At 35.1% G+C, this 12,173-nt stretch overlaps 1 protein-coding gene across 1 annotated transcript; it reads left to right on the top strand.

Annotated features, from left to right (window-relative positions):
* Positions 1 to 5,203: 5,203 nt before the first annotated feature.
* LOC108999736 (glycosyl hydrolase 5 family protein-like) lies at positions 5,204 to 9,759 on the top strand. Its single transcript, XM_035695038.1, has 4 exons — positions 5,204 to 5,653; positions 7,974 to 8,221; positions 8,356 to 8,876; positions 8,966 to 9,759. The coding sequence occupies exons 1-4, from the start codon at positions 5,237 to 5,239 to the stop codon at positions 9,406 to 9,408; spliced, it is 1,629 nt and encodes a 542-aa protein (XP_035550931.1). The 5' UTR covers positions 5,204 to 5,236; the 3' UTR covers positions 9,409 to 9,759.
* The last annotated feature ends 2,414 nt before the right edge of the window (positions 9,760 to 12,173 follow it).

Genomic DNA, 12,173 nt, shown 5'->3' on the forward strand with positions numbered 1-12,173 from the left:
CTTTGTGATGTTGTGCATATGCATGCTGGCCATATTTTGTTGGGAAAGCTATGGCAGTATGATAGGAAGGTGATTCATGATGAGTTAAGGAACATGTACAGTTTTGAAAATGATGGAAAAATAATCAAATTTGTTCATTTAATTCTAACACAGGTCGATGAGGACTAACTGAAACTGAAAAGTGAGATTGTTCAAAAAAGAAAGAGTGAAAATGAGAGTGATAAAAAAAAGAAAGAGTGATAGTGAGAATGATAAAAAAAGTAAAAGTGAAAAAGAGATTGACCAAAAAAGTAAGAATGAAAATGAAATTGAGCTAAAAAGTAAGAGTGAATATGAGATTGAGAAAAAGAAAAAGAAATAATGAGGCCGAAAAGGAGAGAGAAAAAATGAAGCTGAGGCTGAGACCTCAAGAAAAAAAAAATGAGTTGAACAACAAGGACGAGCGTAATTTATAGAGCAAGTTTTAATTTTAAACATAGAATCTTTTATATCCAGCGAAGGAAAGGAAAAAGAAAGTTTTAAAAGATTCAGTAATTCCCGTCTTATTTTTAAAAATTATTTTCTAAAATCTTACCACAAGGACGAGCGTTACAATGGTGCTGTGTTAATCTAGAGAACGTTGATGTCAATTCTTGCCCCCAAAATATGAGTGCGGATGATATTCGACCATATGAAGGAAACCGAAATCGAGAGAGGAAAATAAGCTATCAAATGTTCTTGAACCAACTAAAAACAAAAGAGGAATTCACACAAACTCCACACGAGGGGGACCGAGGGGCAAAACCAGGAAATGGAAGAGAGAAACGAAGAGAAATTGGCAAGAAATATAAGACTTGAGAGGGAAGTGAAGGAAAAAGAGAGAAATTTAAAGGAAGAGAGATGGTCTAACCATTGGTAATGTAAAATAAAATAATAAAATATGATATGATTGAGCTACAGTGACACGTCAAATATGATCGTGGATGCGAAACACTGTAATTCAAAGTCAATTTTATTTGGACTTACCTATTTCAATGCAAGTGTTTTCATGTAATATTTGGTAAATTTTTTACTTTAATAATAAACAAAAATAATAAATGCCCAATGAAGATTCTCTAAGAGAATCTCTATACATCTCGTTCTAGATTGAACTTGAGGTGGGGATCGTCATAATGGTTCTCTTTCATCTCTAGGCCTGCTCTAGTACATCCGTTTTTCAAGTTATTAGACTTTATTATATCAATTTCGTCACTTAGGTCCATATGATGTATCCTTCATACTATTACAAGCCCACATTTGATAAGTCTCGAAAGAGTTTGAAAAATGCGAAGATGAAGCGTGAAGTGACCGTTTATGAGAAGGACTGAGGCATTATTTATTATATTATTTATTTGATAAAATTTAATTTATCAGCAAAATGTCCTTTATATTAACTTATATATATAATTTTTCGAATGAAGTGCATTTTAAAATTATAATAATCCATAATGGAATCAACAAAATGAACGAAGAAATAAGACACAAGTATAATGTTATTGACCAAATGAAATTTATCATTCAAATAGTCATCTGACGTGCCACCACCATATAGTATCACATGGTTTATTAAAAAAACAAAAAAACACAAATACAAAAGTGGTTGATGGAACCTAAGATTTTAATATTTTTTTTTATTTTTTTAATAATCCTGTGGCACCACCACCGCATCAAGATGATCATATGAGTAGTAAATTTAATTTAGATTTGGATACTAAGAATATTTTAGATATTCTCAGAATATCTCATTACTATTTATTATTTTATTATTAATTTTTATATATTTTTTATTATTATATATTTTTTATTATTTTATTATTTATTTTTTATAAAATATTTAAAATATTCACAGTATCTAAACGTAGAAGACTATAATAAACCGATGACAAAAGCAATAATAATGCTGTGTGGATTGCCTTACAAGTCTTCCGAAGGGAAAAAAAAAAGGTGCAAGTAATGTCAAAGGGGGGCATTTTATTCCTGGCCACCTACACATTACTTGGCGTGTTTGCAATGACAATGGGTAATTGAAATTAAAGTGACTAATCACATCATTCCACATTGGTAATAACATCATTGTACAAATAAGTCAATGAATCCTTGAATTTCATTGGCCACATGTCTACTTTAACATTTAACATTTTAGTTTCACGATCGGGAGAATGATGGTTTAGATTAAAAAAAAAAAGAGGAGAATGGCGGTTGGGTAATAAGGTCTAGAATAATAATTTTCACATTAAATTATACATGACCTTAAATAATTAAAATAATGAATAACTTTCCTTTTAAATTTAATATTTAATTTAGAGCGAGTCGGATAAGTAAAGAAAAAATAAAATAAAACAAGAAAAAGTAAAATGAAAGCTTCTTTACAATTTCTGGCATTTCTCCCTCTCCTGTACAACTCTTTCATACTCCGCCCAGCTTCCCAAAAAGAAATAAAAATAAAACTTTCTCCTGCACTAAGGTGTGTAAGGCCATGTTTAGATAATGAAAATATTTTATTTTATTTTATTATTATTATTTTTTTAAATTTTTATATAAAATGTAATAAATAATTTAATTTTTACAAATCTTAAAATTATAATAATATTAAAAAATAGAATAATGCTACATACAGTCATAGACTGTATAAATATTATACAGTCGTTTTAAAAAGAGTGAAGTTTACTATTAAAAAATTAATTTATTTTTACGTAAGTCTCGTATTTATTTATTTTTTTCAAAATCATTATACGACACTTATGCATTCATGACTACAACTATCATTTCTCTAAAAAATAATATTCTAATAATATTTTATTTAATTTTTAACTTTTATTTAAAATCATTTCTTGTCATCTCAGTATCTATTTTATCTTCATTTAGATTGTATACTTTAAACATTCTGTAGCTTAAAAAATTTGAAAAGAAATGCAAAGCAACAATCATGGCCAAGATTTATAGTGTTTTGTGGGTGCAAAAATAAAACAGATGTAGGTGCAGCAGCCATAGCCGAGAAGGGTCTGATGCTCATGGATGAGAAATGCGACTAATGCTCGTGCGTGAGGATGGTCTGAAAACACACTCAAGATGATCTGAAAACTTAAAAGAGGGTAAATTGGAGATTTGACAAGGCGTGCACTTTCATATTTTAAAACTCAAGATGAAAACTTAAAAGAGGGTAAATTAGAGATTTGACAAGGTGTGCACTTTCGTGTTTACTCAAGATGACAACTTAAAAGAGGGTAAATTGGAGATTTGACAAGGTGTGCACTTTCGTGTTTTAAAACTACCGTGTGTTATAGCATTTTTCTTTAATTTAACTTTAGTATTTATCATTACTTGTGGGGAATATTCTCTATTAATGAGTGACTTCAAAATGTAAAATATTTGATTGAAATTTAGTGAAATATTAAAAAAAAAATTAAAGGCAATATTTTATTAAAACACCTTTATCCTAGAAGGTAATAATTTAATGTTTTAATCATCAATTAAATTTAATACTTTGAATTATCGTCTAAAAGTGATTATATATATATATATATATATATATATATATATATACTAGCAGTGGGTAACGTCCAAGGGACGTTTGCCCAATTTTTTTTTTTTTTTACCTAGTGATTAAAGAAGTATTTTTTAATGATGTTGTAAATTTTTTATTTTTTTAAAAAATGTTTACGATGATTAAAAATATACATGAAAAAAAAAGAAAAGTAAAAAAAGTGAAATATACATTCAGGACATATTTTCGGATTATAAACTAAATTTGATAGTTTATGTATTATATGCTATTTAATATCTGAAAAATATTTAATAATGACTTAAAATATTTATCTAAGGATTTAAAAGGAGGGGTTGAGATTAATTTCTTAAAAATATATAATAAAATTTGATTATTTATTTAATGATGAAATATTAGTATTTTATAAATTAAATTTGATAGTTTATATATGATTTGTTATTTATATTTTAATTATTTTAATTTTAAATTAATTTAAATCAGTGTTTTAATAAGAGAAATTATTTATATATAAATTTTAACAAGAGAAATTATTTATTATAGTAATAAATATTACAATTTTATAATTATATCTCTAAATTTTAATAGAAATTATTTATTTAATTTTAAAGTGTATAAAATCTGCACAATTTAAACAAATTTTAGATCCCAAAATTTATATTTTACCGTAAAACCCTTGCCCCTCTCTCTTCCTCCCTCACTTTTCTCCCCCCGATTTCTCTTTCTCTCCTCCCTCTCCTTCAGCGTACGCGGTACGCTCTCCCCACCCAATTCCTCCACTGCCTAGTCCGGAGCCGCCGTGCGCCGGTGAGTCTCACCGCCCCTTCCACCGGCACCACCTCACTCCGGCGAGTCCCTCCACACCAGTCTCCCTCTCTCACGCTCTCTCTTCCTCTCTCTCGGTAGTGCACAGCCCGAATGGGCTTAATGTTGCTGCGCCGTCCTCCGATGCCACCACCTCCACGGTAGCCTCCCCTGCCACCGGCCATCCTCCTCCAGCGAGCTCGGCCTCCGTCTCCCTGCCGTTTGCCCCGAGGAAGTCCACCTCTCTCTTGCACGGGTTCTCCACACCCACGGCGGAGCTCCACCTCCTCTGGCCACCGCACCACCACCGGGACCTCCTTTGGCCACCGACCACCTCTCGTAGCCATCCCCACGTCCAGCTGAGCCACCGTGCATCCTCACCTCTCTCACGCTCTCTCCCTCTCACACACGGCCAGTTTCGCCTCCACCACCGTGATTTGTCTGGTGATTTTTTTATTTTGTGGTAATTTTGTGGTGAATTTCTGTATTTTGTGGTATTTTTGTGATGAATTTGCTGTGATTTTGTGGGAATTTTGCCGTGATTTTGCTTTGAGGATGCAGAGAGAGGGAGGCGGTCTTGCCTTGGTTTTGCCGTGGTTTTGGTTTTGCCGTGCTTTTGTGATCACTTTGTATGTATTTTTGTTATCACTTTGCTGTGATTTTGCCGTGATTTTGCTTTGAGGACGCAGAGAGAGCGACGCGGTCTAGCTTGATTTTGCCGTGGTTTTGGTTTTGCATTTTTGCGTGGTTTTAGTTTTGGACGGCACTATTTACTACTGTTCATCTTATAGACACTTTTAAATAATAGGAAGATATATAGATATAGATGCCCATCATCTAGTATAAATAGCGGTAACAAACTCTCCACTCTCCCAAACGCCTCGGCCTCCTAAAATCAAAACAAAGTCAAATATGGGGAGGTTTTTTTTCTTCTTGGTCGTCTTCTTCCTCTGTATTCTGTGGATTCCGAGCATCGTACTCCAAAGCAAGCCTGTCTCAGCTTTACCGCTGTACACCGATTCACGGTGGATTGTGGACGATGAAGGGCAAAGGGTAAAGCTGGCATGCGTGAACTGGGCGTCGCACATGGAAGCTGTGGTGGCGGAGGGACTGAGCAAACAGCCCATGGACGCCATCTCCAAGAGGATCAAATCCATGGGATTCAACTGTGTTAGGCTCACTTGGCCGCTTTTTTTGGCCACCAACGACTCTCTCGCTTCTCTCACTGTCCGACAGTCCTTTCAGAGTCTTGGGCTGTCTGAATCCGTTGTCGGAATCCAGGCCAACAACCCCTCCATCGTTGATCTTCCCCTCTTACAAGCATTTCAGGTAACAACAAAATAGCCCTCTTCTTCTTAATTCTTAATCTCCTGGTTAAGTTAACCCATATACATCAGAGAGAGAGAGGATATATATATATATATATATAATAAAATAAAAAATTTAATTTTTTTAAATTTTAAAATAAAAATAATATTATAATAATATTATATTTTATTTTTATATATAATCTTAATTCATCCAAAGTATAGCTTACTGTTTTTTAATTTTATGTTTGCTGCTTTTTCAATTTTTACTACGATATTGTTAATGCAATATATATTCAATTTATTTATATTTAAGCGTGAATATAGGCTATATATAATTATTGTTGACGATAATGACTCGAATAAGTATGATAACAATGTTAATGAGGCTGATGGTGATTGCCACGGCAATGATATCATGTTAATCTCTCTCTCTCTCTCTCTCTCTTAGCAATAGTATATTCTAATCTTATAGTCATTTTCTTCATAATGTATATTTTTTTAACTTGAGTAAAAAGAATAAATATCTTTTGATTTTCCCAACACTTCTCTCTCTGTATAATATTAGTCGTATACTGCTATAGATCATATGAATATTTAAATTTATCAAATAAAAAATATTATATACGAATAATTAGTTAAGATTTTTTTTAATTATTATATTAAATTTAAACTTAAAAAAACTATCAATGTTAGTTCTTTGATGTTCCAATTTTTGTTGAACATCTTAAATTTCTTAGGCTGCGTGTGGTTTCTAAACTCAATTGAATTCAGTCGAATTTTAAACTAAGTCTAACATTCAAATACTTAACTCTTAATTATTAAAATCATTCTAACTCAAAACCTTCTTACACGTAAGATCCACAATTTTTTTCAACTTAAAATATTTTTATACGTGAGACCTATAATCTTTTTCAATTTTTTATAAAAAGTATTAAATTCATATTAATATCCAAACACACTTTAAACTCAGTTTAGATGGTCCCACATAATTCTCTTCATTACTCAACTCATTACTATTCATAAAAAATTCAACTCAACTCAGCTCAACTTAACATCCAAACGCAGCCTAACTTTTTTTTATTTTTTTATAAGTTTCTTAAATTTCTTAACCTTCTCTCTCCTTATGCTTTCTCATGTTAGTGATGGACAAGAAATCATACAAACTTTGTTTGAACGGAGATAGGGTTAAGAAGTCTCATTTAGATGTTGAGTTGAGATGAGTTAAATTTCTTATAAATAATAGTGAATTGAGATATTGAAGTGAGTTTTATGAGGTTTACCTAAGATGAGCTTAAATGTATTTAGATATTAAGATGAGTTTAGGGTTAATTTGGATTTAAAGATGAGATGAGATGTTTTGGATGAAAATTGAAAATTAAAAAAAATATTATTAAAATATTATTTTTTAAATTTATAATTGTTTTGGGATTTGAAAATGTTAAATTGAGATTTGAAAAAGTTAAATTATTTATTATATTTTGTGTGAGAATTTGGAAAAGTTGTAATGATGAGATGAGATGAGATGAGAGGAAATACTTTCTGAATCCAAACTGGGCTCTAGATGTATTTATGAGAAATTGAAAAAGGTTGTGGGTCTCGCATGTAAAGAAGTGTTGGGTTGAAAAAGGTTATAGGTCCCACGTGTAAAGAGGTTTCGATTTGAGTGATTTTAGGCTCAGTTTGGATTGAGAAACACTCTCGATCCATCTTATCTCATCTCATCATTACAACTTTTATAAATTTTCATATAAAATACAATAAACAATTTAACTTTTTCAAATTTTAAAACAATAATAATATTAAAAAATAATATTTTATTCAACTTTTAACTTTTATCTTAACATCTCATCTCATTTCAACTCATTATCTAAATTTATAATAATTTGAGAGTTGGATGTTTGGATGTTAAACTCAACTTAAAATTAGACTAAACTAAGTTGACTTCAATATCTTCCAACATCCAAACGGAGCCTATCTCAAAGTAAATATTTTTTTTTTTTTGAATAGAAAGTAAATATATACTGCCATTATGATAAAGTTAATAACCTTTATTAATCTGTCGGTGACAAAAAAAAAAAAAAAAAAAGATGCATGAATTGAGAAAACTAAAAAGACAAATATTAATAAATTAAAAGAATATACTAATTCGTAATAAAAATTACTACTTTAATGAGATAAATTATTTTTGGTTTAATAATTTCAACTTTTCTAAGAAAACCAATAAGACGTGTCAGCAAAACTCCAAATTCGAAAATTACACATTTAATCTCTAATACTTAGATGGAGATATTGTTTTTATCACTTGTATCGTATTTGACAAAATTTTATGTCTAATCAAGGCGGTAGTGTCTAGCTTGGGGGCTAACAACGTGATGGTCATATTGGACAATCATATAAGCAAGCCCGGATGGTGTTGCAGCAACTCTGATCGCAATGGGTTCTTTGGCGACCAGTATTTCAACCCGGACCTCTGGATTGAGGGGCTAACTCGGATGGCAACCATCTTCAATGGCGTGGACAATGTTGTCGGCATGAGCTTGAGGAATGAGCTTCGAGGCCCCAGACAAAACGTGTATGATTGGTACAGGTACATCATACATAAAAGGGCTAGCCTAATCTTGTGCACAATGCTCAGCTCCTCCACAAATAGATTCATGTCAATGGTTCTTTTTGTTCAATTCTTTTGTGTTAGTTCTAATTTTCAGTTTTCAAACAAACTAGGTACATGCAGAAGGGAGCAGAAGCAGTGCATGCAGCAAACCCAGATGTTCTGGTCATTCTCTCTGGCCTCAACTACGGCAAAGACTTGTCATTCCTCCACAATCAACCAGTGGACCTCACATTCACGGGAAAGCTAGTGTATGAGACGCACTGGTATGGTTTTTCAGATGGGATGGCATGGGAATCTGGCAACCCGAATCAAGTGTGCGGGAGAGTGGTAGATAACATGATGAGATTGTCAGGATTTTTGTTGGAACAAGGATGGCCGTTGTTCTTGAGTGAGTTTGGGATAGACCTAAGAGGTACCAGTGTGAATGACAACAGGTATATGAATTGCTTCTCGGCTGTGGCAGCTGAACTTGACCTGGATTGGGCCCTCTGGACACTTGCTGGGAGTTATTATATGAGAGAGGGAGTTACGGGATTAAATGAGAACTTTGGTGTGCTTGATTGGAATTGGTGTGATACACGAAATGCATTCTTCTTGCAAAGGATCTCTGCTCTGCAATCTCCTTTTCGAGGTATATTAATGATGATAAATGCCTTTCTTCTTCATTTTAACTACTATCATCCTTTCGACATTTCAGGATTGTGCTCATGTGACTTGCAGGGCCTGGTCTATCGCAAACTAGACTACACAAACTAATCTTCCATCCATCAACTGGTCTGTGTGTTCTAAGAAAAAGCTTGCAGGAGCCATTAAGGTTGGGTCCCTGCACAGACTCCGATGGCTGGAACTACACACCACAGAAAACTTTAACCGTACAGGGAACATATTTCTGCCTACAAGCACAAGATTTGGGAAAGCCAGCAAGACTTGGCATAGTCTGCAGCAGATCTGGTTCAAAATGGGAAACCGCCTCGGATTCAAAGATGCATCTCTCAACCGAGCTTGACAGTGGTGCTACCGTTTGCCTAGATGTAGACTCCACTAATACCATAGTCACAAATACTTGCAAATGCATAAGCAGAGATGATATGTGTGACCCAGGAAGCCAGTGGTTCAAGCTTGTTGACAGTACAAGAAGTTCAAGCTCTACAGAATCATTCTGATAAAGCTCAATCTTGGCTTTGCCTGGTAAGGATTCTATATGGATGCTTTTATGATCAGCAATAGAGTAACCAGACAAGCCATTCGCAACTGTAAAGATAACCATACCTCATGTAAATTGTGAAGCTCCTCCATATGCCCATATATATTAGTCCCAATACAACAAAAAGGAGGAAAAAACCCAAACGGTTAGCATCTATTTTAAGAAGCAAAGATCAGTGTACTTGAGCTGATTATCTATGTTAGAGGACATGGTTGTAATTAGTATAGTTTATGATTATACAATGGTCATTTGTATGTAGTATGTATAAAATGTTTAATGTTAATGAACATACGAATTCATTCTCTCTCTCTATGTTCGACTACATAGTATAATAGAAAAGTGTAGTCAGCTAGTGGTGGTTGTGCGACGGAGCTAGTACTGGTTGTGGTTGTGCGACGGAGTTAGTGGTGGTTGTGTTAGACCTTCACGTCGAATTGCCTCTAGAGATGCCGCACATGCCCTAGTCATGATGGGGACATGCACATTGGCTAGTCCACAAGCATGCCTTGGCTACGTGGGGTGACACGCATGTGGCGCCCACCCAGCATGCATGCATGCCTTGGCCCGCGCGATGGCACACACGGGGCGCCTAGCATGCGGGCCAGCGAGGTTAGTGAGTGCTAGTCCATCCACGCAGTCATGCACCGTGCGCCCATGCGCTCGGCATTGCACGCAACAGCTTGCTCATGCGCATTCTAGTGTGCAGGCCCATGCGCACGCTTATGGGCCGCGTGGCCCTGCGCGTGCCCATGCACCACACAACCAGCCCCCGCCCGCCCGCGAGCGCTCGCACACACGCACAACTCTTGCCGCATGTCAGCGAGGTTAGTGGCATGCCCCATAGGCATGCCATCCAGCGCACGGCTCCAGCCTGTGCCTTGTAGGCTAGGCCAGTGCCATGCCCACTGTGACGCCCTCAAATTCCGCTTGAGATCGGATGGACATTTGAAGTGTCGAGACATGCAACACAAGGTTACCTGCCCCCGTTCATGACATAAAAGATGCAATATTTTTAACATGCATCTAGCATTATGTAATATTCGCAGCGGATAATTTTTTTCTTTAGCAATACTATGCACCAAACTAAAATATCCCAAATACTTTTTTTTTTATAAGTAAAATATCTCAAATACTTAAAACATACTCCATACTTAACGACATACTAAACAACTAAGATCACAATAATAGTCCATAAGGTTGTGATCAAAAGAGTGCCGGAGATTGAACTCCACCAATACAAGTAGTAATCTGAGGTAACTATTGTAATACCATCTACGTCGCATCGTCGCTTAGTCGGCCGTTTCCAGTTGGTCGATTCCCGGTTCTCCTTCAGATCCTAAAACAAAATCTACCATTCGGAGAGAATGGTAGTTGGGACTACCATAGTGAGATTTGATTACAAATCTCAGCAAGTTAACAGAAAACTTCCACACAGGTTAATGATGCATGCATGGCAGTAAAAGCATGAATGCGTAATCAAATCATAAGTAATCATAGCATAATTTGACATACAACATAACATAACTGGCATAACTTAAACTGAAACTGAAGCTTAGCATGAACGTGACTTGAAACCTAGCATGAACGTGAACTTGAAATATAACATGGACTTAAAACATAACATGAACGTGAACATGCATAATTTGAACATGAACTTGAGCATGACATAACATAAATGTGAACTTGGAACATAACGTAAATGTGAACATAACATAACATAAACTTGAAACATATTCTTGTCTCATGGGATTACCATGATTGAGTGAACGTAAACTTGAACGTAACATAACGTGAACTTGAAACATGACTTGAACGTGAAATACATAAACTTGAAATCTTATTCAATAGACTTAATCATTAAAGTGACCATATGGGTGCTACACAGGTCCCATTGAGCCATGTGTCCCTGCCGATTACCGCATCACATCACAGGTTTCTATACTAGCTGTGAGTGCGTTAATACGTACTCCACAATTGTTGTGGCCCCACGTATTCTACGTGTCACAATTGCTGTGTCTAACGTAGTGTATGCTCCACAGTTGTTGTGGCCCCATACTTCATGCTCCACAGTTGTTGTGGCCCCATGACTTATCTGTTTGTGCCACACTTGCTGTGGACACACGTAACATAATGTGTGGCACCATCAGCGTTAGTGTCTGGCGCGCTCCGGTGACCAGCTAATTAGGCCCCATTCGCAACCTGTTGACTGTACTTCGTCAACCCAGAGAATTTCACACCTATTTAGACACTCCAGCGTGAACAAAGGAGTTCCACTAGGATATTACCCCATCCTAGCGCTTAGGGTCGTGATTGACATGAATGACTTAACTGGCAGACATGACATTTCGTAACGTGACGTAACATGAACGTGACATAAAAGACAGAAATCTTGACGTAGCATAACGTGACATGAACGTAAGACGACAGACATGACATACTTCGAGACATAAATGTAACAGAGAACATTTCATAACATGGCATACTTGTAACATGCAACATTTCGTAACATGACATACCATATAACAGAAAACATTTCATAACATGGTGTAACATGTGACAGTGAATCTTACATGACATGAAATACATGTAACAGATGGCATACTTAACTTAACATGACATGCTTGCAATGTATAGGAATACGTGACAGAATATCTTTTGTAACAGATGAATAATTCATGACAGAATAAATTCTGTGTAACAGATAAATATGTAATGACTTGGCAT

Source organism: Juglans regia, chromosome 10, assembly GCF_001411555.2.
Source record: "Juglans regia cultivar Chandler chromosome 10, Walnut 2.0, whole genome shotgun sequence".
Classification (NCBI taxonomy): Eukaryota; Viridiplantae; Streptophyta; class Magnoliopsida; order Fagales; family Juglandaceae; genus Juglans; species Juglans regia.

Excerpts from the sequence above, each read along its gene's own strand:
- LOC108999736 (XM_035695038.1), top strand. The coding sequence starts at position 5,237 with ATGGGGAGGTTTTTTTTCTTCTTGGTCGTCTTCTTCCTCTGTATTCTG. Across the intron at positions 5,654-7,973 it reads CCCTCTTACAAGCATTTCAG|GCGGTAGTGTCTAGCTTGGG; the intron begins GTAACAACAAAA and ends TGTCTAATCAAG. Across the intron at positions 8,222-8,355 it reads AACGTGTATGATTGGTACAG|GTACATGCAGAAGGGAGCAG; the intron begins GTACATCATACA and ends CAAACAAACTAG.